Source organism: Homalodisca vitripennis, chromosome X (assembly GCF_021130785.1).
Source record: "Homalodisca vitripennis isolate AUS2020 chromosome X, UT_GWSS_2.1, whole genome shotgun sequence".
Lineage (NCBI taxonomy): Eukaryota > Metazoa > Arthropoda > Insecta > Hemiptera > Cicadellidae > Homalodisca > Homalodisca vitripennis.
The window spans coordinates 31,030,931-31,058,331 of NC_060215.1; the positions used below are offsets into that span (position 1 = coordinate 31,030,931).

At 32.7% G+C, this 27,401-nt stretch overlaps 2 protein-coding genes and 1 long non-coding RNA gene across 3 annotated transcripts in view; 2 read left to right on the top strand and 1 right to left on the bottom strand.

Annotated features, from left to right (window-relative positions):
- The first annotated feature begins 2,730 nt into the window (after positions 1-2,730).
- LOC124368880 (fructose-bisphosphate aldolase) overlaps positions 2,731-27,401 on the top strand; it is a 73,740-nt gene continuing 49,069 nt past the window's right edge. The window contains exon 1 of the mRNA XM_046826370.1: positions 2,731-2,861. The gene's annotated coding sequence lies outside the window, so the exon portion shown is untranslated. The remainder of the gene's footprint in view (positions 2,862-27,401) is intronic.
- LOC124368881 lies at positions 7,404-9,913 on the top strand. The gene is made up of 2 exons (XM_046826372.1): positions 7,404-7,545; positions 8,494-9,913. Exon 2 carries the CDS (start codon positions 8,699-8,701, stop codon positions 9,911-9,913), a length of 1,215 nt encoding a protein of 404 aa, XP_046682328.1. The 5' UTR covers positions 7,404-7,545; positions 8,494-8,698.
- Positions 22,522-27,008, bottom strand: LOC124368882. Its single transcript, XR_006923017.1, has 3 exons — positions 26,382-27,008; positions 23,236-23,280; positions 22,522-22,771 (listed from the first exon to the last, which is right to left on the bottom strand). It is a non-coding gene; the product is annotated as an uncharacterized LOC124368882 (long non-coding RNA).

The window sequence follows — 27,401 nt, forward strand, 5'->3', positions numbered from 1 at the left end:
ATCCCTCACTCTAGGACAGTGCGAACACTATCTTTCCTAACCGATGCAATTAGTACCGGCAATAGCTATGTCCAGTAAATAAATTGGATAATGAAACATCCCTAATTCTCCTTATGATGTGCATACTCAAGGTCTAACGTCTCTAAGCCATGCCGTCCTTCGCACCTTTGTCGAGCTACAACGACGCTTCCCAGTCGTCAAACACGCTACTCTATTTTTCCACCCTTTTTCCACACGGGCGAATTCCTCCTTCTGTATGTAGTAATCTGTTCCCTAGTAAACAACGCGATGTGAACTACATTGGTGATCGCCAGGATGGCCGCCTCTGACATTTTGCGGTACGTGGAAGCAACCTTCAGGGTAGATTGACACTACAGGAGTAAGCAGTGTCCGACCTCTTCATACTGCAGGGCTTGCGCTCAGACTTCGGCTTTGTAAAAGCGAGCGGACTGAGCTTCAAACATCGGTAGTCGATGCAAAGAGATCGATTGTGCTATTATAGTCGATTCATTAATACGATGTTCGCATTCTTTTGCAATGCGCAATACAATATGTATATTACGCGAAAAAATTAAGTTAGCAAAGAAAGTGCTGACAGATGGGGTACCTTACAACTGTACCAAACACGAACAATTTTTTATCGGCTCCTCTAATAAATTTAGTTCATATGGAATATTGTGCGGATTAAACATTTATGTTTCCGTTTCTTTAGTGTTAGTTGTGCTTTTTACTATGAATTTGTCATGTGATGATAAGTATAGTTTCTAGGGATTGGATTATAACATTTTATGATTACTATGCATGGTTTAAAAATTTGTAGTAGGTACGACTTAAAAAAATTATCTCGACTTTATAAAAAAAGAATTATAAGAATTTATAAAAGGCTATGGCTTTATCGTCTACCTATGTTCGAGTGAAATCAAATAATAAATAAATATATATGTATAAAGACTGCTTTATTAACTACTGTTCTATTTTGATACTCCAAACTGCTTCTAAGAATATTATGATTACTTAAGCCAGACTTATAACTACGTACAGGGAACGTTATGAATAATGGCGTAATGAAAGAAGATATAAAACATAAAACACTACTGTAATCTTTAAGGAGGGAAATAAAACCAAGTTGTTCAGATACAGAGTATCTGATGGACGAATATTTGCAGTAACTTACTCTTTTTTGGCCCTTCTACGGTAAAGCAATTGAATAAATGAATGATTGAAGGCTAATATGCTTCGTTAAATAATATCAGGCTGCACTAGGTTGTCATTCTAAGAAATGTAATTATATTAACAACCAATGAATGAAAAACGCATTAGGCAATTAGAAGAATCTTACCCCTTAGTAGTTTGTGACAAGTGAGTTCAACCAAGACTTGATCAGTGACTGTGCAATTCTTTAATGAATGTCTTCTGGATTCTCTATTGAATAAGCGGTTTACGAGTTTGTGAATGGTACTACATTTCATTTCTTGTTTCACGATGTATCTTGTACGTTAGATCTTATAATGAAAATGATCCCGCTGTGTGACGTTTACTGGATACAAGTTCATAAATTTTAGCCTTAGTCCGCTGAGGACAGAATATTTGTATTTATGCCACCAAAGTTCATCTTGGTATCGATCATGATCCCCAGATACTTGATCGACAGTGTTAGGATCTTCAATTATCATGTCCACCTGCATCGGTACGATGGTTTCGATTCACCGGTTCGTTAGTACCATGACCTCTGTCCTGTAGTCTGAAAATAAGCTATGATAGCTCATCCACGCGCTCACCAAACTCATAACCAGTGTTTATTTCCAGCTGGAACTGATCAACTGTACATACAGATATCAGTACAGCAACATTGTCAACATGCCCAATGATCAGGGTATATGACGGTGTAAGACTCTAAATAAACTTTTGTACGAAGTGCTAGAGATCGGGTCCCTGAGCTGTCCCAGGCTTGATTGTTGCTTCTCTTACGTTTTTCTGATTTTGAACGATCCTTCAGACAAGATTGACGATTAACAAATATTAATAACGATTTCATTATTTACACAAACTAATGAACTGATTGTGTGTGAAATGATATACTATTAACGACGTATAATTAATTTCTTTAAACTGTTATTTTCGCCCAATTATTCAATGATCACATAAATACTACTACTAATCACATGGAGAACGTTATCATTGAATTTATTCAAAGTAGGAAGTAAATGCTTTTTGTATAATTTATAGGCAATAAATTCATTAAGGAATCAAGCATGAAAATGAATAAAAAAAACTATATTTTTTAGTTCCTTTAGAAAAACTTTAGATGTTACACTTTAAAACTACCCATGATGCAAAATGTTGTTTAAGTCTAAGTAGGAGATAAATTCAAATATAATATTCATTTCGAATAAAAATGTATAAAAGGAATACATCTTTGTTTAAGAAGTAATAAATAATTATCAATTAAAGTAAGAATTTAAATAATTTTGTGTTTAGGTCCGTTATATGGAACCACTCGACTATTTTTTATTTTTAAGTTTCTGAAAGGTACCTATACCTAGTTATAAATTTGTAGAATATCTTTCAAAAAAGTTTTTCTGAATAAAACCTCGTGTTTTCTGAAGAGTTGCCCAGATTTTGATAGAGAGTAAAGTAAATATGCAACATTGTCCTATTCATATCTATTTTTATAATAGAAAAAATGTGTTTTCACATTTATATTCAGTGTGAGGTATGTTGGGAGAGTTTCGGTTTAACTTGGCAGGCCATTGATTCATTCTGTGTGTCCTTTTGACCTTCAAGTCATACTTCACAACAGAGTTGCGACTGTTATCCTACCTTCTTGCCCAACACTAGTCCCATTTTCTTACAGTTTTAAGGTAAGTAATATACAATCTGTTTTGTCTTAATTACTTCGTTTATTCTAACAATATTCCCAAATGTTACTATAAATAACAAAACTTGAATAATATTTCTTTAACACCTACTTTCTGATGATAACCTTACTTTCACCAAAGGGGTTTAGTTATTTTATAATATCTAGGAGTATATTTGGTTAACTGTTAATGTTTGTTTTATATATTTCCAGAAAATCTAGCTCTTTTAGATATATCAAATTCTGGACTGACCACACCTAATTATTTCAAGTAGGCCTACATTTACTAAAACCAATTAATTTTGTTTTCAGTACAACTTTGAGACCCTGTGACTTATTTTAATTGTTGAAACACTCATTTATTTAAAATATAAACTTGTAGCCCATATGTAAAACATAAAAAATTAATTTATTAATAATATTCAGTTTACAGTAACCAAATCATAACCGGATCCTCCTAGGTTGATGAAACAATTTGGCGTAGTATGTTGAAATTACATAACAATGGCTCATTTTTCATAACATTCTATCATTTTATTGAAATAATAAAGTTTGTTACACATGGGTATGGGTATGTATGGAGAATTCTAATAGGTCTGATTGGAAGCTTTAAATTGTTGCATCATCATGACTGTTTTCATGTATCATCAGTGGATTCCATAGGCCTTAACTTGATGGTCTAAAAATATTAATTTGTTGATTTAAGTATTCTATTAAAGAATTGAACAATCTATTTAAGTCTTCACATTTTCATTAACTCTGTGTCAGTGGTGTTAGACCATTAAACTTATATTTTCGTCACCAGATTATTGAAGTTGTTCGAAATAGGATATTCGATTATATTTTAATTATTTAGTAGGGGAACTTGCCAACTGAAGCTATTTGATGATGGAGATTGTTCATGTATATGTCAATAAATAATATTCCTACATTAAGAACCATTATAACAAGGCATATAGGCTATCTTGTGTAAGATTCCAAGAGCTAAGTTATTCCCTTTAAAATATTATGAAAATTGGGTAAATAATAATATTGATGGTTTAGGCTACTTGGTTGCACATTTATCATAACTTATATGTTTTACATAAAGCTGATTATCAATGAGTTTTTCATTGACTTATACAATTCTGAATGAACACCGTCGTAACAAAGTTTCTTCTAAACATGAGTGTGTAGCCTTGTTGTATTTCCACATCACTACAATATAAGTTATTATCTCATCTTCTATGAAATTTTGTTGGAAGTGCTAATATAAAATTGCTTTAACTTATTCATGTTTTCTCTTTTTTTCAAACAAATTATAATCCTCTGAATAGTAGTAGAATTTAGCCTCCTACACTGGCTAGGATAGTACTCAAAAAGAGGGCCGAGCTGTCAATATTCATCTGAGTACCGAACTTTCCTGGCTAAGAAAATCTTGATAGATAACAACATAATCTATCAAGCTGATGTGAGATTTCCATTCCCGAAGCATAATTCACTTACTGGTTTAGAAGCAAACCACTTCAGTCTTTGGTCAGGAAGTGTTCAGCAGGCAAGGGTGTCGGAGCTCCTGTTAATATGTTAAAGTCCACATTACTAGCTTGGCTTGGAGTCCTAGAATTTCACGTCCTTGGCGAATCTGTCTGCACCAATCACAACATAAAGTGCTGGTCAAATCTTTATTACATCATATGTAACATGTTCTATCTCTTTATGAATACTCCAAATGCTGTGGTCACAGTGTAAATTCCTGAGATGGGCATTAAATAAAAGGGTTTTACTGACTTAATTTGGGGTTTTACTGATTAATGTGAGTTAGCGGAAGTTTATTTTTAAATGGTAGGCCTCCAAATATCATGCAAGAGTTGTGTGTAGAGAGAAGGAAAGAAAAGCTTGTTTTTGGAGTATGTGCTTCGTGAAGTAATTGGTAATCAGTATTTTCAGCCCACTGGCACAAGATAGTTATTGATAACAGAAGTCAATTTTTAGTTAAGCCTAATCAGTTCCTTAAAGGAAAGCTAGTTTAGAATTTACTCTTAAACTATTTTCTTTCAGGGGAGTTCACTAGGATATTAAACAAATTAATCAATGCAATTTAAAATGAGACAGGATAGTTTTCTCAATTAAAAGAACAAAATATAAGTTCTTTGAAACAGAATATGTATGTGTTGACCACGGTCTTAAGGGTTTAAGATTTGTGTAATTAACTTGTATGGCTGGTGATTATAAGGTACACCCAAGTTTGTGTCATTATTTTTATTTATTTATGCATGTGCTTCTTCTATGGGATCTTAATTTTATTTCCTAATTATTTATTTTTTCTTCTATTTGAGACACTGGAAAATTCTCAGTAGTCTTTTCTTTTATTTTTTTTATCTTTATTACATGTTTTTGTTTGATTATTCCAGTGCTAGGCATGCTGGGAGTGCTTGAGTCAACGCTAGTAGTTCTATCTGATGCCAGTGCGAGCTGATGTGGAATTTCCACTCCCGAAGCATAATTCACTTACTGGTTAGAAGCAAACCACTTCAGTCTTTGGTCAGGAAGTGTTCAGCAGGCAAGGGTGTCGGAGCTCCTGTTAATATGTTAAAGTCCACATTACTAGCTTGGCTTGGAGTCCTAGAATTTCACGTCCTTGGCGAATCTGTCTGCACCAATCACAACATAAAGTGCTGGTAAAATCTTTATTACATCTTATCCAGGAAAATTTACTTGTTTGTTGTTGAAGAAAGATAATTAGTACATCATATCCAGGAAAATTTACTTGTTTGTTGTTGAAGAAAGATAATTATTACATCATATCCAGGAAAATTTACTTGTTTGTTGTTGAAGAAAGATAATTATTACATCGTATCCAGGAAAATTTACTTGTTTGTTGTTGAAGAAAGATAATTATTACATCATATCCAGGAAAATTTACTTGTTTGTTGTTGAAGAAAGATAATTATTACATCATATCTAGGAAAATTTACTTGTTGTTTGTTGAAGAAAGATAATTATTACATCATATCCAGGAAAATTTACTTGTTTGTTGTTGAAGAAAGATAATTATTACATCATATCCAGGAAAATTTACTTGTTTGATGTTGAAGAAAGATAATTATTACATCATATCCAGGAAAATTTACTTGTTTGTTGTTGAAGAAAGATAATTTAAAATTCAGGACTGATAGAAACAACGAGCGTGTGCGAAAAAGCTACATTTGCAATACATTTTAATAACACTATTACAGTATTTATTTATTTCTAACGGACATACTTCTCCATTTTTATATTCAAGATCCATATAATTAACTTATAACAACTTAACCTAAACAAGAATTTCTACAACAAAACATGTGAATGGCTGAAAAATAATACTAACATAATAAACTATGGGAAGGCATAATATATAACAAGAATATAAAAATTATATATAGACAGCAAGTTAGCAGCGAAGATAACAAAAACTGATGGTGGTATAATATGTGAGAAATTGAGTGGAAGCATTTAAGTTGGTAGCACTGCACATTTCACTTTCCACCTTAATGTTCTCACACCATCATGGAACAGGTCGACAGTAGAAGGCAGGTTGTTGCCGTCCTTCTGCAGGCGTGCCATCGTGCTGTCATTGGAACGAGTGCTGGATGGTGTCTTGAAATGGAGGAGTTGAAGGACGTCTGGGCAAACCATCTTACCATTCACCAACTTGTGGAGAACTACTAAGTCAGCTACAGTCCTGTGAGTCTCAAGATGTTCTAGTTCAAGTTTGGAGTACAGATCATCAATTGGTACTTGTTGATATTGGTATCCATTTCTGACACCCACCAAACGAATGAAACGACGCTGGATTTGTTCAAGATCATCACAAAGGTATTTTTGGTGTGGGTTCCAAACAGTCAATCCATATTCCAGAATCTGGCGTACCAGGGCACAGTAACTTATATAGTCCTCAAGGCAACCATATTTGTTATATGTTTAGAAAAACAGGAGATCAAGCCAAGCCTTTGAGCAGATGTTATGAACATGAGCCTCAGGGCTAAAATTCTGTGTCAGAATAATTCCCAGATCTCTCACATCACTCACTCTAGCGATGGTTACTCCTTGTAACAAATAATAGGCGAACAAGAAGATATTGTAGTTTGTGTATTACAGTAGCCAAGAGTTTACTTATAAAATCTAACAAATTAAAATTGAAGTTAATGATGTATCTAATTCTACACAATAAAAAAAGTCTAAAAGAGGAAATAAGGAAAACTCAATTATCCTACAAAAAACTGGGAAGAAAAACTTTTTTCATTATTTAGAATAATAACACATTATTTACCAAATTCACTATGCTTTTTCTTATAGCTTGAAGAAATTGGAAATACAATAGACACCTATACACACCAATTTTGCATTTGACAAAAAGACAATGAAACAAAAAATGATATGAAATGAAATGATATGGAAATTGTATTTTTTCTTTTCGCATGTGCCATGTTGGCATATTCATATTAAATGTAATTACATATGTAAATTATTAAATAAATAAAGACTTTTTGAACTTGAACTATAGTTGACATCCACAATCAATGAAATGACTACCTTCAACTCCCAAAGGAACATGGATTAAAAGATAACCAGCTAAAAAACACCAGACTAGCAGGATACAATCTAGTCGGAGGCTTTTCGAGGGAAAACTCTAAGAATGGAGGTGTAGCTATTTATTTAAAGGAAGACCTATACAAAAAACCACAAGAGAGTGCAGTTGAGGGAGGAGCCTATTTTGCCCGTGACCTTCGAGCGGCCAACGAGAACTGAGCAACGTTGCCAAACTTGTTTCTGCTGTAACCACAAGTCGCGCGAGTCCAGCGTTCTTAAAATACTTAACCGTTACGCTCGAAATAAATGTTAGAGCTGTCTTGAATTAATTAACTACGTATTACAAAATGTAATTTTACGGTCATTTAAAAAAAAAAGTACATCTCTGTAGCTTATTTCCATGTTGAGTTAAATGGATTGATTTGGGTGATTTAAATATTTAAACTGGCCACAGTTTAAAAATCATAAAGCACAAGTATTTTTATAATATGAATGCACTTTCTTATAAAATTCTAAAGTAACGATTTTCTATAACATCCAATGAAATTTGAACACAGTAGATAATAGATGATGTCAGACGAGTGAAAATGTGGAGGAAACGGGTGAAATACCTGTAAACATTATATTGTTATATTTTTTTAATTATTTTTTTAATCAAGCAACACGTCATGCAGTGTCCAATATAAGCAACATGTATATTAATTTTGTGTGTGTTTAGTAATCGTTTAAAATCACTGAAAAAGATTGTTGTATCGTATGGAAATAAGCAAGTACTTTACTCTGACTAACTGACGGGACGATTTGTTTGTTTTAATCGATAGTTAGTTTGTAATAACATTAATAAAACTATACAAGTAATTTAAATATAATATAGCAAACTGTCAACGCATTTTAAATATTGTTTTTCAATTATACTGATAAGTTTTAAATGTTCAGTATCAGTGTTAGTTGTGACAGTGCAGCGGTTTATTCAGCCACAATGCGCCAGCCGTGCCGGGCGGCGGCAGTGGCAGTTGTGTGGCAACGTCGCGCAGGCCAGTCCATTCTATTGGTCGCCGCCAACTGCACTCTCTGGTGGTTCCTTGTATAAGTAATGTAAACAACATTGAAGAGCACTGCAACCTATCCAGAGAACTGGTGTGTGAACTCCACTCGGTAAAAATTGAATTGAAGAAAAAAACCGTGTACTTACTAGGCGTCTACAGACCACCTAACAGCAACCTTGAAGAAGCCCTGGACATTATATCAGAAACTCTGGAGAAAATCCCTACATGGAAATGTCCCACAATTATCATGGGCGATATAAATGTGGACAAACTGTCAGGAAAACAAGACAACATTAAACTGGAGTGTATGCTAGTAAGCCACAACATCAGACGACTTCAGCTTCCGGCGACAAGAGTTACTCTTAACACTGCAACATCCATTGATATGATATGTTCTAACTTAAATGATGAAGAAATTATGACAGATGTGATTACTACAGGACTATCGGATCATAAAGCACAGCTCTGTACAGTTAACTTTCAGACCAATACCACCCCATCACCAATTTCAACTACTCGGAAATACACTCAAGAAAATCTAAACCATCTTAAGAACATATTGGCAAGAGAATCCTGGGATGATGTTTTCAAATCAAACAATGTAGATGAAGCCTATAATTTCTTAAACATCACACTAAGACTTGCCCTGAACGCTGCATGTCCCCAAAAGATGACTAGAACAAAACCAAAAAAGAAACTCACTGCAATATCAAGTGAAGAAATGTTAAACCTTAAAAAAGACTACCTCAAAGCACTACAGGATGAGATACTTCAAGGTACCAAAGAAGCTAAAGCACGAACTGCTGCCAAAAAGAAAAATTATGATCTGAAACTAAAACAGACAAAGAGAGAGGCCACAGCTGATTATATCAACAAGGCTGCCAATAAACAGAAAGCTCTCTGGAGATTGATCGATTATGAAAGATGTAAACCCTCAAACCAAACAAATCAGATCACACTTGAAGTAAACAATCAAGTAATACAAGATCCCTTCCTCGTAGCACAGTATATTAACGAATATTTTGTCTCAATCGCTGAAAAAACACTCAAAGAGGCAGGACAATCTACAAAACTGAATAACGCAGAACCTGTAACCCATAATGGTGTACCTGATCTCATCCTCCTCCCAACAACAACACTGGAAGTCACAAACATCATTTCTTCCATACAATCAAAACCATCATCAGGAGTAGATGAAATCTCTTCAATTCTTCTCAAACACTGCAAGGAAGAACTAGCACCTCCCCTTGTTTCTGTTATAAATCAATCATTTCTGCAAGGCTGTTTTCCAAAAGCGCTAAAACTGGCAAAAGTTTATCCAAAACTAAAAAAGAACCCATCCACTTTAATAGATAACTACAGACCAATATCCCTTATCTCTACCATCTCAAAAGTAATTGAGAAAATTGTACTTTCCCGTCTCATGAACCACCTTACAACTCATAACCTCCTTATAACCTAGCAACATGGTTTCCTAAGGGGCAAATCAACAGCCTCAGCTCTCATAAGCTTCACTGAGAATATACTGGAGCTACTGGAAGAAGGGAATTCCACCAGTGCCTTCTTCTTGGACTTCAGCAAAGCTTTTGATTGCTTGGACCACGCACTTCTTCTACAGAAAATGGAGAAAATGGGTGTGACAGAGAAAACTATGAAATGGATGACCAGCTACCTGAAGGAGCGTTCACAAATAGTAGAAATCTCATACACAAGAAACAATACAATCTACAAGGTCTCATCTACTCCACTATCGATCAATAGAGGGGTCCCACAGGGCTCGGTACTTGGCCCTGTACTGTTTATCCTCTTCACAAACAACCTACCGAAAGAGCTTCAGGACTACAGCCGGGTGATGATGTATGCAGACAATACTGCTCTAATTGTAGCCGACAAACAACCTTCGGAGCTTGAGGTGTCATCTTTTATTGCCCTGAGTATGGCAAAACAATACTGCCATCAGAATGAGCTTGTGCTAAACTCAAGTAAAACACAGCAAATAAATTTTGGGCTGAAAACTATAAAAACCTCCAGTCGTCCAGAAGTGGAACTTACAACTGAAGCAAAATACCTTGGGATTATTATTGACAGTAAACTAACCTGGACCTCACACATAAATCAACTATGTAAAAGACTTAACAGCAGTTTATATGTTATGAAAAGGCTAAAAACTATTTGCAACCTGGACACAGCCAAAACTGCATACTTCTCGCTGTTCGAGTCACATTTACGATATGGTGTGTGACAGTGTGGGGCAACTCCTCAATAACAAATCGGCAAAGAGTATTAGTTTTACAGAAAAAAGCAGTGAGAACATTAGCAGACCTAAATGCTTTGGACTCCTGTCGATCAGCTTTCAAAGATCTAAACATACTGACAGTTGTGTCCTTGTTCGTTTTGGAAGTAATCTGCTATGCTGTCTCGCAAAATCTTACAAGACTGGGAGAGACACACAACTATAACACCAGAAATGCAAACGACTTCACCCTGCCCAACCATCACCTTACAAAGTACGAGAGGCAGCCAAGCTACATGGGACGAAAACTCTTCAACCATCTACCTGACCATCTAAAGAAAAGCAGTAAAGTGAAGAACTTCAAATCTCAACTGAAAACATGGCTCATCAAACAGACATTTTACTCAATTGACGAATTTGTGACCTGGAACAACTAAAAAATCATTTTTCTTTTCTATCTCTGTATTGTTATTATTATTGTTATTGTTATTGCATAGCTTAACATACTGTGACGCCTATTCTGTACTCTATGTCCATGAATAAAGAATGTTGTATTGTATTGTAAAGTTATTCAGAGCAAGCTACATGCAAGAACAAAAGAGTCATGGTGGATAATGAAAAAAATATGTTATGCTGTAAGTCAACTTAATAAAGACCATCACATACAGCACAGCTTCTGCATAGGAAAATCATGTCAATAAATCTTTATATATATGAGATTTATTTACAAAACAGGAAATACAGATAGCGTATACTTTTGGCCTAGATGCTGCAGGTCTGTTTGGAACTTTACAAGAGATTATAACAAGTACACGCCGGACCAAATAAAATCCTCATAAATGATAATATGTACCATGTTATAAAATGAAAGATAACTATTTAATGATTTAAAATTGTATAACTGCACCAAACATGTTGACATAATGTCAACCGAGACAATTAACTCTAAGTCAAAACTAGAGTGCATTTAGTAGGGGCGCTTTAAGGACAGTACACTCATTCCTGATTAACTACAGTTGTCACACGCATCAAGGAAAATACCATTAAAACAAATAGCAAAATGATGATACATGCAGGTGAAAACACTATGGTACTTAGTGCATACTAAAACAGAACTATTGGAAGTGAACACCTTCAGTATATTGCCTTCAATATCACAATTACATTACAAATGCAGGAAACTGTATACTGGGGTAGTCCACAGAAAAGCTATTTGAAAGAGCCACCACTATACAGAAGTGAATATGCCCAACAAGCCACTGGACCACTCGAAAGTTAGAACTCGTTGTTGAAGATGAAAATGTTACAAGACAAAACCTACCCACTAAATGAGTTGATTTCTTGGAGAGACTACAGAGAACATTATATTTTTAAATTTATTTTTTCATGTATTTAAAGTGAGATGCTGTACAATTTCTTGATGAATTTATTAATAAAGAATGTTGACAAATCATCTTTTACACGCACTACAATAGTCATTCCTGTACAAACACCCTCACCCAACCATTCCATATCTTTTTTTACAAAACCGTTCTATTTACACATTGTACTGAGTGTGTTAAAAAAGTAAGAAAATATGATTTAGGGACTCTTTATTTTAGTTAAAGAGTTATATAACATGTTTAAGTGTAATAATTTAGTTTGAACCATTGACTTTGGTTATAGTCAAGGTTTATCAACTACATATACATGTTTAAAGTTGATTGAGTGGAATATTGAACGTTTTGAAAAAAAAGGGATCTTGCTGTGGTGTAAAGTTGAGGCCTACTTTACATAACCTCATTAAGCCTTTGATTGTCATTAAGTTATTATTTAAAAGCTGGCTTATTGTAGGATTAAGAATCTGACTTCAAATATTACTGAATTTGACTCGGAAAACATAAATGGTCATGACATATATGGTTGTGTAACCAAAGTTGTTAGGAGAAGACCAAATTTTTAATGAAATGGACTTATAAAACATGAGTCAAGAAGAAAAGTAAGTAGCGCTCATCTGTCATGGACATTTACATTACAAAATTTTTTTAACACAATCTAACCTTTATTTAACACAATGTTAGTGTTTGCCTTAAAATGAGTTTTACTCTTACATAGTCTGTAGCTGTGACAAATATGCAGAAGAATATATTGTTCAGTTCATTTGTTGAAAACATTACAGAAATTTTAACCACTGTATGTACAATTCTCTAGTTATGGCTTATTTGAACTATTGCAACTCTGTGATCAATTACATGACTGTGGTACTTAACTAGAAGTTCCAAAAGTCTCTGATCTATTGTTTACGATTTACTTGTGGCTTTCCAAATAATTTAACAAACAAAACAAAATTTTAACAAACAAACAAATTAATTTTAATTAATTTGTTAATTTTAACAAATTTAATTTTTAAACAAATTTCATTTATTTCTTATGAAAGTTTAAGAATTCATTCTGTCTCACCACAGGACCGCAGTTTTTAACAAATCATTCATAGTTACTGTATACTCCTTGTGAAATTTCTTTCCATTAAATCAATTGAAAGCAGTCACAAATTTCTTGCTAGCTGAAGAAATTATATAGAGAGCTGAAGAACGGTACTGCTTCTCCCTAGGTGCTCCGAACTATGTTATTGAAAGATGTCTTTTTGTGAGCAATTGGGTAAGGCATTATATTTTTTCCTGAGATAAGATGTTTTATGTTATTAATGTTATGTAAACAATTATAGAACCATTTTCAGGTTACCAACTTAATACAGGTTAATTATATGAAGTAGTCCTAACTTTACCAAGATTGTGAGTATACAACGTAACGAGCTATGTTGCACAAAACAATAAAAATAAAGGTGAACATTTTGGTTGTCTTTCTAATAAAGTAGTCTTAAATAAGGAAAAAAATACAACAACAGTTTTAATGCAAAAAAAATAAACTCAAGGTAACATTTGCAAATATTTAAGGGATAACCTTCAATACAGTCATTATTTGGTTCCAACATATAATTGAATATACAGTGTGTTTCAAAAAGAATATACGTATTACAAAGTATTATTTTGTCCAAACTATCGATCACTGCGCCTCTGCTCGGCTATCTGAGAAACAAATACTTAGTCTAGTTAAATTAATAGCCGCTAGATTGTCTTCTGTTTTGCTTAGTATCCGTCATATGTTTAAAATTATTACTCCGTAACAGAAATAATTTTGTGTTCTTGAGTTTGTAAAGTGCAATTCTGTAATTACCGTGCAAAGAAGTTTGATTGGTCGTCAAGGAGCTGGCGACTAGCATGCTTGCCTGAGCTCAACGGTCACCGGATTTGATACCCTATGACTTCTTCCTGTGGAGTTTCGTTAAAGACAACATTTATGTACCACTAATCCTACAGAACTTGGAAGAGTTAAAGAACTGGATCCGTACAGCCATAACATCAGAAACGAAGGACATGTTGACCAAGTATGGAAAGAATTTGAATACTGATGTGATATTGTTCGTGTCACTGATGGACATATTGAACCTCTGTAAACTGGACTTGAGAGGTTTCGTAAATATGTGTGTAAAGTTTCATTTCCGTATGTCTTAAAGTGTAATAAATATATGTTTTCGAAATACGTATATTCTTTTTTGAAAAGCCTTGTAAGATTGAACTAACCGTGAGTGTTTATGCCAATGTAAATGCCTGAGGTAATTCTGAAATGGTTGGAGGAGAATGGCCATAGTCAGGATTAATATGACCTATATTTATATTATCTATATTTTAATTGTGTTGCAAACACTTGTCTACTGTAATCAGTTTTTATTTAATTAAAATAATTTACTTTGTATTCACCGTACATTAATCCCCCTCCAAATGTTCATTTGTCTTATATATCCTGGCAAATAACTCAGTTGTCAGTATGGAAATTCAAAACAATTTAAGATCCTTTAATAAAATGCACAGTTAGTCACAAACACACTAGAAAAATCTCTGAAAAATTCAAAACTAATTATTTTGTTTCTAACCTGTGCAAACTGCAAAATTTAAAATTGGCTACCTCTTATTGCAGACAGTCCTCCAAAGGAGAAGGTTTGGTTGTCTTTCTTCAACAAAATTTAATTTTTTCACCATTTTAAAATCAAACAAACAAAAGAACAAGAATTTGAAGCAGCTAAACTTCAAACGAACCAATTCATTGATCATTATTGGTATTTACAGGTCTTCCATTGGAAACAAAAACGTTTTCCACAAATCTTGAATGTCTACTGACAGACTTGACAAAATTTAATTAAAAGTTTGTCATGGTGGGTTACAACAATTTCAACATCAATATTTTGAACAAAACCCACCCACACGCAAAACGTCTGAAGGATCTTTTAAAAAGTCATTTGGCCTTCAGTTGTTCGTTAAATGCCCAATAAGAGTGACAGTCACAACTCAGATGATCATTGTCTACCATGTAATTTTGAATATTTCTGACATAGCAAGTCTTTGTTTGAAGGTTATTTTTGACGATGGAAGGATTGTGAAGGAAACAGGATTTTTCCGGACATTTGCCATCGTTCAGTGAAACAAGAAATCAGTAACACTACGTTTCAAGATCTGCAATCTGATCTCTTCTTCAGGTAAAGAACTAATTCAGGTAAAGTTTGTAATTATGTATTAGGTTAGTTCTTTACCTGAAGAAGAGATCAGATTGCAGATCTTGAAACGTAGTGTTACTGATTTCTTGTTTCACTGAACGATGGCAAATGTCCGGAAAAATCCTGTTTCCTTCATAGCAAGTCTGTTATCAATACAATGACCAAGAGGTTGTAATTAGTGGAACTCAGATTCGAAGGGAGCCCAAAATTACCATAACTTAAAGAGACACAAGGCCAGAAAACGTTCTTTCCTCAATCTATTCCTTCAAAAAAAGTGGAACTTTCTAATTTTTTCTTAATCAACTGAGGTGCAGTTGAAAAAATCTATCAACTGTCTAAATGATCATTTCAACAAATATTGCCCTCAGAAAACAATTATAAGTTGGACACAAAGAAACAAAAAACAATTGGACCACAAAAGGAATTCTGATTTCGAGAGAGCTAAAGTTCATTTAGAAATTTACAAAACTAGTGCAAATTACCAATTCAAAATCTATTGCGACATTACAAGAAAACGTTCAGAAAGAGATTCAACCTGCTCAGGCGATGTGTCTAAATATAGGCGTATACAGGATCATCTAAAGGGGAAGGGTTACCACTAGAAATTTTCCTTACTTCCCAGGCAAACTGAGGAACGGGAATTCCCCCACAACCAGACTACCTTAAATGCTAATAATATTAAAAATGGTTTAAAATATTTAAGAGTTTGACAGCTGCATTATTATTATTCTTATTTTATGTTCTACAAGAAGGGCTATAACATAAGCGAAATTATACCCTTTTGGAGACAGCCCGATACCATAAAAGAATTTTTTTAAAAATGATGCTGTATTAATAAGAATGAGAAAGGCTAGGGAAAATGGCTATATCTTAATAATTAAAAGACACATCCTCCACCTTTAACCTAGAATTTATATATCCAAATCTGGGATTTCAAGATACATATATTTTACTTGAAAATTTGGGTGTGTATTTGTATTACTTGAATAATATGTATTTGATATTTAAATGCATTTTAATTTCAAACCATGTCATCCCTAATAAAAAATATTGGGATATAAATTTGCATGTATTTTTACAGAGGATATATTTACTGTGTATACAACTATACAAATTTCGAGGCATGAAATTATTAATTGTATGTTTTTACCGCAGCTGCGTGGACGCCCACTATGGGAATTGTGCATAGTCACAGCAAACTCTCAGTGGCATACAAAATATGAACTTCGAGTTAAATATAATTTACAAAGCACGATATTTCGTTACTTTGGTTGTGTAACTTTGGTTTTTCATGCACAAAGTGTGACAGAAACACGTTATAGTGATCGGTTAGTACCTATCGTTATAATTAATGATCTTACACGAATATAAATCCACAGAATATATCCATGAAATATATATATCTATTTTGTTTTTTTGGCGATTTTAATGTCATCATACTAGTGATAACAAGGACTCTATTGCCATATTAGACACTCTTTTAGGTTACGATTTTAGACAAAATATTACAGGCCTCAACCTGAGATCTGACAGGGAAGGCACGGTATAGACAAGAATTTTGTTAATCTTTCACATAAAATTTTGGCTTTTATTTAGCAGTTTCTTAGAAGCAAGTACGTTGAACCTAAAAAAATAAAAATAATAATTTTTAGTATGAAAAGTATAGAAAAACATTGCAACATGAAAATTGGATCAAAGTATTCAATGAAAGAGGTGTTGAAAGACAAATCATTAATTTTTTATAGCCAAATTTTCTTAATCAGAAAATTATAAATCAACAGACGAGAACTTTAAGAATTGCAAAATTGATACCCACAGAGGCGTGTAAGAGGCTTTCAAAACACTACAACTGTGAACTCTAATTAGTCTGTATATTTGGGAAATAGTAATGATCTATATGTCTACATGAGAGGCAAATTCAGCAGGTAATTACACTGGTCAATTAGGAGCAGAATAAACTACTGAACTGGGAGACAGAAAACGGTTAATTATGAACACTTACCCTCACAGGTGGAATTCACTTTATCAACAGATTGCCATGCTCAATCAAGAATGCCCCAATGCTGTTGGCGTTAAGAACCCATATAAAATATTGTTTAAAATTGCATACATTTTATAATGTCTGTGAGTTTTTGGCATATAACTGGGAGGACACCCGTTTGGCTTAGAAGACATCGGAGCGGGATTTGAGGGTAAATATTGACGAGTAAATGTACATATCTGTATGTTTGCATGGAGAAAACAGAGGTGAGCATGTCAAAATTAACTTTGACTTTTGCAATACAATACATGTCTACTGAAATAAAGATGTTTTAATTTTAATTCTTAATTTAAAATGTAGTCAAAGTAGAGATAAGTACATACCCAATATTATGTCAGGCCTATTGATTAATTTACACCAAAAAGATAAAAAACCTCTATGTCTATTTCGTGTACATGAATGTGTGACATTAGTAAATAAATACTAAAAGGAGACACTTTTAGGAACTCAAGTTTACAGGATGAGATTTTCTTTTCTGAAATTTATTAATAACAGTATTAGTCTGTTTCTTATTTTTGAAAGCAAGTTTTATCCACTACCGGCTTGCTAGACCTGACGTAGCTTCACCAGAGCCCCGTTAGCCGTCTCTTTGAGCCGTTGCCTGTCCCTCACGACGAGGACGAGGGGTTGGACTTAGAGGGGCGTGGAGCAGAGACGTGGACGTGGACTAAAAATGATTTAAGCAGATTGCAAGCTGCAGAAATGAGATTTTTAAGAGGGATAGAGAAGACTACAAGAAGAGATAGAATAAGGAACGAAATAACCAGAGAAAGATTGAAGGTAGTTTCACTGCAAGAGACAATGGAAGGAAGAAGAATACAGTGGATGGGGCATGTGAAGAGGATGGGAGATAATAGAATGCCTAGAATAGCACTGGAGAAGGAGGAAGGAGGAAGAAGACCAAGAGGAAGACCGAGAGGAAGATGGGAGGACCAAGTGTGGAAAGACATAGAGAGAAGGGGACTACAGAAAATACAGGTGGATGAAGAGGAGACATGGAACGATAGACTAAAGTGGAGGAGGCTGTGTACGACGACCCGTGAGAACGGAAACATCTAACGATGATGATGATGATTAGTCTGTTTCTTTATTACCTAATTAATTATAGCAACTCAATAATGTTTGAAAGTTCTTTAGAAACTTACACGAGAATAGGTTTTCGGATTGTGTTTAGTTGTGTTTTGCTCACAAGACAAGTTCCCCATAAGCTTGATTTTGCTGTCAGTGAATTATTATACAATTTGCTTGTATGAAACATTACAAATGAAACATCGCTGATTGAATATTTAAACAGCCGATGAATATAGGTAACCTTTATTTACTACATAAATCTATATAAGTAAGGCCAATAAATGATTGTGCTAGTAATTAAATAATAATTGGTTGCTGGTGTTTGATTTCTATTTAAATTTCAGAAATTTAACATTGTATAATGTTACATTTTATGTAGATATCTGAAATATTAATTTTGTATATTTTTAAATGTTGGCCTACCAATTATTTTTGTTGAAATTATAATTACTAAAATTCTATTATTTTCCAAATAGTGTCACTGTGATTCAATAATAAACCATCATATGATATAAATTTTATAGCTGACACATTCGCCTCAGACATTTTGTATAAAGAAAACGTCTTTTGGTACTCCACTGCATGACTGGACGGTGATTTGGAAACATTCAGCACAAACACAAGGCCAATGTCTCTAAAAATTTGAATTGTATTAAAAGTATACAAAATTTTCTTCAATGTTCCGCAACACATTCTAAATTGATTAAATTTATATAGTTAATGTTTGCTAAAATTTAAATTTGTTTGCTCTATATGTTCCCACTCTGTTTTTAATTTTAAATTTATGCTCACGCATAACTTGTTCTTTATTGGATTTTAATGGAGAAATTTTTAATTACTTATAATACATTTACGCTCAGTTGAATAAAACTCAATTTGAGTTAATTTGAACAATTATCTTACTTTACATTACGTTCATCTATAAATATAGAATTTTTTAAGACGGATTGTAGGGTTTTGAGGAACCATTTCTTTATTCCTCTAAGGACAACTTTTGACAATTAGTACTGTTGTGTTATTATCTGTTCCTCAAAGGCGGAGTTTTACCTCTGTAGAAGATATGATCAGGATGAGGTTTCTCACCGCAGCACCCATCATGCATGTTGAACAGGTTCACTTCAGTAGAATGAGACTGGCAGTAGGTAGGAGATGTTCTCATATATATATATATATATATATATATATAATGATCTTCAAAATCCCTCAGAGAAGTCTCTGTTCATGCTTTTAAGAACATACTGAAAAATCTAACTAAAATCTAGTCATTAGGCAGTCATGAGGTCTTTTAACTTTGTAATTATTTCACGGTTTTTAATGTAGTTTGACATGAAGTGTTCTGAAAAGCAGTTGTAATGTACTAAAATAAGTTCAAATTAAAATGAATTTTTATTTATTTATTAACTTCTTAATTTTCAAGCTGGGGAAAAGGTTTTTGAATGCCTAAATAGAAGGTTATCCTAAGCAATATCAAAACTCAAATAGTGGCAACATGTGCTATTTTTAAATACTTCTTTCATTTCTAAAAATATCTATTGCTCTTTAATTGATCCTTGGGACAAGCTAAAGCATATTTTTGACCATACCTTTTTTATATGTAATTTAGTTTTTTGAGAGTGCTTTGTTCTATTGTACCTAGTGTCAGTTTTATTAAACAATGTTAATTCAAATTCAAGATGAACCTCGCATCTTAAGATTGTTCAGATCAGCAGCATTGAGTCCCACATTTATATATAACCTATATAAATACTTATGAAACATATATGTGTGTTGTGTGTGTGTGTGTGCGCGTGTATACACACAGGGTGTCACACACTAACTTCAGTGGATTATAGTACTCATAATTTCAAACATAAAATGGCATATAAACATTGATCAAGAAATGTCTTGTTTAGCTGCTAGCCGCATTTTTGTTTTTTTATAAAAAATTATCTCAAAAATAGTTAAGTTAAAGAAACCAAGTTTGGCACATAGGTTTGAATAGATAAGAGGAAAATTGGGAAAAAATAGTTTTATTTTCTTTAATATCAACAAAATGGCACCTGTTGAAAATTGTTAAAGTCAAATAACAAAAAACCAGTATAGTAATAAAACATTTACAAGATGCCAACTATTTTAAATTATTTTTATTATAATTCCAACGATACTTGTTTCAACGAAATTCGTCAATGCAGAAGCAAGCAAAAAAACTTTAAAGGTATGCTTGCACAAGTTGGGAGCAGCAAACGTCTTGTCTTTTGATAGGCATCAGTTGTTATAAATAGGTAATAAAACATTTACTCAATCCAACTATTTTGCAATTTTTATAACAATTCCAATGTTACAATTTTTAATGAAATCTATCAACGCATAAGCGAACACAACCACTTTAAAGATACGCTTACACAATCCAGGAGCAACAACCAACTGATACCTCTCAACTGTAACATGTTTGGCGCTCCCAGCTTGTGCAAGCGTATCTTTAAAGTGGTTGTGTTCGCTTATGCGTTGGCGGATATTGTTGGGTCTAATTTAGCATGCAATTGATAAGATTAACAACTATGAATATACTCGTAAACTTAAAATTATACTGGTTGGTTAGGCTGAGATTTTCACAAGGAATTGAAAAGTTTGAATATAATAACAAAGCTTACGTAACTTATTAATTGTTACATTCACACTGATCGGTTAATAACTACATGTGTTCATTATTCCTCAGTATTATTTCTACTTTGATTGGCTGTAATCAAATTTAGTTTTTAAATAAAAACAAGGCCAAATATGAATATAAAAATCAGAATTTTCTTAGTGTTTATTGTAAAGTACATATTGTTGGTACTCGCAGTTTGGATTTACATAAATTATTTTCGAATATGCCCTTTAAAAAATTTAGAAATCAACGAAATGCATAGTAACAGGTCTTATACAGATGTGTGATGTACAGGCTCGTATAATCAGGTGTGTGATGAATGTGTTTTATCCTATAAAGTTTTACTAAAGTCCAAAGTACACCATTATATTTTCACAGGCTGAATTAAAAGGGCATGCTGCTGGCCGCACATCTGATTCTTCCTTTTTAACTTGGCTAAAGTTTAAAACTGCATTAAATAAGAACTCGTCACAAATCCATACAAATTTTACTTCAGGAACGTAGATTTTGGTACCTCAGTAGCAGTTCATTGTTAAATATGTGGTTATATGTTAATAGTAATGGTTTATAATTGATATTTACTATAGATTATCCTATACAAGAGTCTATATTAAAGGTTTTATAGGAAATAGGTAAACTAGGGGATCTTCATTTAATACAGGACTTACAGAATATTTTATTTCTATAATCATTTAAAGAGATGCAAGACATTGGGAAATGTATATAGTGAGTTCCAAATGTTATGCACACTGAAGGGATCTTGGAAACAATAATAGATACAGCAAAGATTAAATGGACAAAGTTATGCATAATAACAAGACCAACAAATTAATGTGGTTAAATTAATTATTGGTTGTTGCTATGTTGGCTCGCTGCGCTCAAAAAACTGTTTTTGTCAAAGTTTCAAACTGTCATTAGCTCTCTTATTAGTACCTATATTGTAAAGTGTTTCACACGAAATCTGCATTAAATTTCTTCTATTTTTAAATATTATAATAAAAAGATTTTTAACCAGCAAGCAGGAGGTGTAGGGTTTGAGTCAATTTCTTAATGTAACAACCCATTTTTTACTTAATAAAATGAAAGTAATTTTTACGAATTTAAAAAATACAATATATGTTATATTTTCCTCGTTGGTTTAGTCAAATGAATCATTTTTGTCAAAACCTGCATTTTTGTATGGTTATTTGAAGAAGAATTTAATTCTACTTGCCGAATGGTTGGTAAGCCTGACTGATTACCTGATATTGCACTGCACATCAGGGATCACAGAAATTATCTGATAACGTCAGACTAAAAATGACTGTCCTGAAATTTTTGTGACTGATTAGGGCAAAAGCATGTCAGTTTCGAATTGTATCTCACTGTCATAAAAGTAAATTAAAATCATATAGAAATAATTCAACAGCCTAATTAATTTTTAACGTATTTGTATGGTTCACTCTTAATAAAAAGAATACAACAAATTAATTAACAATTAAGGTTATAGGAATGCAAATGTAAACACTCAGTTTTTAAAGTAGCTTTTAATTCACAAAATGTGTTCAATATGTTCCCCTCTCTACATCATGCACATCTTAAATGGATTTTTAACATTCCGTGTTGCTCTTCTCGGAGAATAGCTGTTAACGCTTCTCTGTCTTGTAAGAATTTTGGGGGTTGGGTGTATTCACCTTATTGCTGATGTGTCCCATTTAAAATACTCCAACGGTGTCCAGTCTGGTAAAAATCCATCTTCTGGAGAACAGATTCTCTAACTGCCTGTATGAACAAAAGTTTTTGGTATAGTAAATATATATATATATATATATATATATATATATATATATATATATATATATGTATATAATTAATAATAATATAAATGCCATTTAATATTAGATTGGACATTTGAGTCCCAAGAAATTTAACAATTTGAACATCATGACTTTTTAGACAAAATACAAGATCTTTTGTAGTTTAATTTTATTTAAACAAAGATAATTAGCTGCAGTCTAATCCTGCACTCTTTGATCACACCATTTAAACCCTCTACACTTACTAAAATAAGCTAGGTCATCAGCAAACATAAATGATTTCACAAATTCATTATTAAGATGCTACCACGTAATTAACATACTACAGGTCTATTAACAAATAAGACAGACTCTACAATCATTCCTTGGGGCATACTTGTTTTTACAGGAAGATATTGAGAGTAACAATTATTGTAATTTGCTGCTTACCACCTTTATAAGAGACGCAATTCAATTAGTTTCTCAGCATTGTCACTGAAACATAAAATCTTTTGAACACTGTACTTCTATCTCGTGAATAAGTATTCTTCATACATTTTATAACACTTTTACATGTTCATCTATTTTTTCTTAACCCATATCAACATTCAGGGAATAATAAACAATCTTCCAAATATTTACTATTTTCAAAATATATGACAGTTTAAGGAGTATTTGAAACAACTGGAACTATTGAAATTGGCCGATAGTTGTTGTAGTTGAACCTAGAGCTACTTTTATTCAGAGGTCCAATTCTCTATAGAAAAGTAGAACAAATAACATAGAACCTGCACTATGGATGGAGCAGACGGTTTGAGAACAAGAGAGTCAAGACAATAAACATGTAGATTTAAATTATTACTCAGTGAATGTATGGCACTTCTCCCACATTAACGTAATTAAAACTACAATCTTTGGTATTGGATCAATTAATCAAAATGCTTTATTTTCGTAAACATATGTACATGCATGACAAGAGTCAATTCAAACAATAAGGTCTAAAGCAAGAACATTATACAGTCAGCATGATAATCATTGACTTAATATTAAACTTATCTTAGAGATTGTCCTTTAAAAAGTCATTGACGGTATAATATTCTTTTTCAACTAGCATTCCTTTTTATTTTAAATTTTTCAATATTCACTATTTCTTGAACAGACTGTGGCAGCTTATTGAACAATTTAATGCATGAAAATGTGCATTGACACTAAAAAAATGAGATTTTATGAGCTGGTAAAAGGATTTCTTGTGGTGTAGTGAGAGGTTTTATTGGGGGAAATATGAGCTTTTATGATCAAACACCAGACAGCTATATGTACAAGGAAGGAACTGTCAATATATTATTCCTTTGAAAAGTAACTTACCTCTGCATGACTGCCTTCCTTACAATCCAAAAATAACTCAAATGGCCCTCTTCTGAAGTTTAAAAAGGCGACTGGTTCCTCCGACTGGATGTATGTTGGGTTTGACTCAAGTTTCTTCAGGTAGTATGGCACATCATGATTTGATATAGGAACACTACTAATTATAGAAGTAACATTTCTCAAGAAAAATTTATTAAATCCATTAAAAAAATAAATTTGCGTTATTATAATCAGATTTCACCTAAATTGGCTTATTGTTATTGTTAAGATTTTTAATTAATATATGACCAAATAGCTTTAGGCTTAGTGTTAGCATTCAGTAGGCTACTCTATTACAGTCATATAGAAGCTTTACATATTTAACTACTTACTTATAAAATAGGTTTTAAGTTCTTTACTGTTAAATATAATTATCCAAACATTGTTCCTTAGGACTTTTTAGTTTATTATTATGTTATCCTGGAACATCTGCTTTACTACTTGAGACAGTGACACGTTTAACAGAAAAGCGATAACAATTTTGTTTAGAAATAAATGTTCAAAGTATTCAAACTTATCATCAATGTTTGTTATTGTACAAGAACAACCAGTTTTCTTTGCTCATTAAGACTTTAAGCACCAGCTGCTTGATGCTACGGGCTATTGAAAAAGTCAAGGTAAATTGCCCAGTTTGCGGGCTTTTATTTGGAAATTCACTTTACATTATTTGGTTATAGAGATAAATAATCAATTTTTGTCTTAATAGTAAACTGGATGCTCTAAAAGGATATCCATTAAAAAATACAATAACTTATTTATTACTTTAGGAATTAACAATTTTAAAATGTTTTTAAATTGTAAAATTGGATTAATAGAAAAAACTTTTATATGGAAAACGTTTTATAGAGATAAGTTTATGTGCATACTATATAGTCTATATGGAGATAAAAAACTAAAGCAGTAAACAAATTTTATCAAAAAGGTGCAATTATAGTCCTTTTTAACATGAATATTTATATTTTATCATTCAAAGTTCCGATATTAGTTATTTTATTTTTATAAAGTTTACAAACCTAATAGGACCTAAAACCAAGCCAACGTAAAACCAATCAAAACAAATAACTCCGGTATAAAGCTTATAATTTTATTTATAATATAACCAACAAATGCCTATCCACGTTCTAACAAAATGACACATACTAATTTAATAACAGCTGATCCACGGTTTCCAAAATCAATTTGACTATAAGTCTTTCTTAAACTATAAGTGTAAATTATAGAAACAAAATCATTTTTATTAATAAATAATGATTATTTATTAATAAAAATGGGTTATATAAGCAAAAACCGCATTTATTAATAAATAACGAATATTTATGATATTCTACCAGTAGAATATTAGCCTTTTTAAGGAAGAAATCAAACATCCTACCAGTTAGTGTTGTTGGTACTCAAAGGGTTAATTTAATAAAATAATATGAATTCACGCATTCTACTGGTCTCACTAACCCTTTACTTAGTGTAGGCCCTTATTGCTAATAACAATTCCTCTGCATGTAAAATACTTCAAAAAATAGTACCACTCAGTGGTCATAGACAAATCACTGAATGGGTGTAGCAATATTATCATCTATGAGCTTCCCCTCATACTCTATTAATCCTAGTTACGTTAAATATAGCTGTTCTGAGATTAAAACTTTATAATAAATTTTTAGAGAAAGACACTGTTTTATGCCCAAGATATTTATATTGAAATCACCACATTAAGTATATATAGGCCTACTTGATGCATTTGTTTTATTTCTAAGGGTTAACTTATTTAAAACATTGTGAAAGTTGTCAATGAATGCATCAACACCAAGATAAATTTGTAAACAAATTAAGTTCTTATCAGAAATTAAAACTGATATGTTGCAGACAGATCAACCACATAACTTAACTTTTAGCTGTCATCCCAGTCCTGATACAGCTGTTCCCCCCTCCTTTCAGAATTTCTACAATATGAACTAGCAAAATGAATTCAGGAATCTTGATGTAGGTAATTTAGGTCGTCTGCGCCATCCAATGTTCGCACAAACAGACTAGGTATCCAATTTTAATTCAGTAAGTTTATTGCATATATTTTTTCCAAGTAGCTGTACAGTTCAGTGTACTATAATAAATGCCTCACTAGACTTACATTGAAAATCGTACAGTTCCAGTAGCTATGGTTTATTAACTGTAAGATATTTTTGAATTGGAAAAGCACTAACCTGGTTAATATTTAAAATAAGACTTGTTCCTTGGTGCCAGATGCTTCGCAATTATTGTATACAGCCCTCCGGTATTGATCCATTGTATACTATCCATTAAGAAGGCAAGAGTCAATACCCATTGCGAATGAGTGATTGACCTTCAGTTGAACTAGCAGTCTTCACTGATATCTACGCAACGTGATATCGCCATTTACACTTAAAATTCAAGTAAACAAAACAGTAGCGTATAGAAATTAAATACCACAAAACTCGTTTGTGTTCACCTGGAAAATCTACAAAGAAATTATTTTTTAGTATATTATGGTAAGCACCCTGGAATTAGAAAATCCCGATAATTAAAGTAAACTAAATATCTAAAATTTCAATTTTGTAAATTATTAATTGTACTGTTGATTTTTTCAAACCAAGCATCATGAGGAATATATTTGTAAAGGATTTATCCGGAACCACAGAATGAAGCCCTAAAATTCAGTACTGTACTGAACTCGGTGTGTATGATTCAATTTAAGAATTTCAATAGTGCGAACCTGGGTTGTAGCTAATTAACTGTTGTTTAGCCCTCTTAGATCTAAGTTCTTTGGTTAAACTTCGCATCTGAGAAGTTGAACATGAGGTTTATAAGAGTATAGAAGATTATTTCACGATAACACGATTAGTAACTTTAATTAATAACTAGTACAGCCTAATATTCAGACTTACAATGGTATGTCCGTACTATGGATGGTTTTTTGCAAGTGGCTGAATTCACCAGTACATCTGATTATATTGTTCAGCGTGAAATTATAAGACATCTTGAAGTTTTCATTAAGTTGGTCTTCCAGATTCCTTTCAGTGCACAGACCAAGCATTTTAAAATTGTTTGAACAACCGAAAAAATGTAGCATCAAACTCGGGAGGAGTCAGGGAGAAAATAAGTTTATTTAAAAGGCGTGAACTATTTTTAATTTTCTGATTCAATTTACATTTTTTAAATCAGAAAAGTTTCAAACAATATTTAGTTCCAAAAAGAATGTTAGA

What these genes read in the sequence shown, in the direction of transcription:
- LOC124368881 (XM_046826372.1), top strand. Translation starts at nt 8,699, where the DNA reads ATGGGCGATATAAATGTGGACAAACTGTCAGGAAAACAAGACAACATT.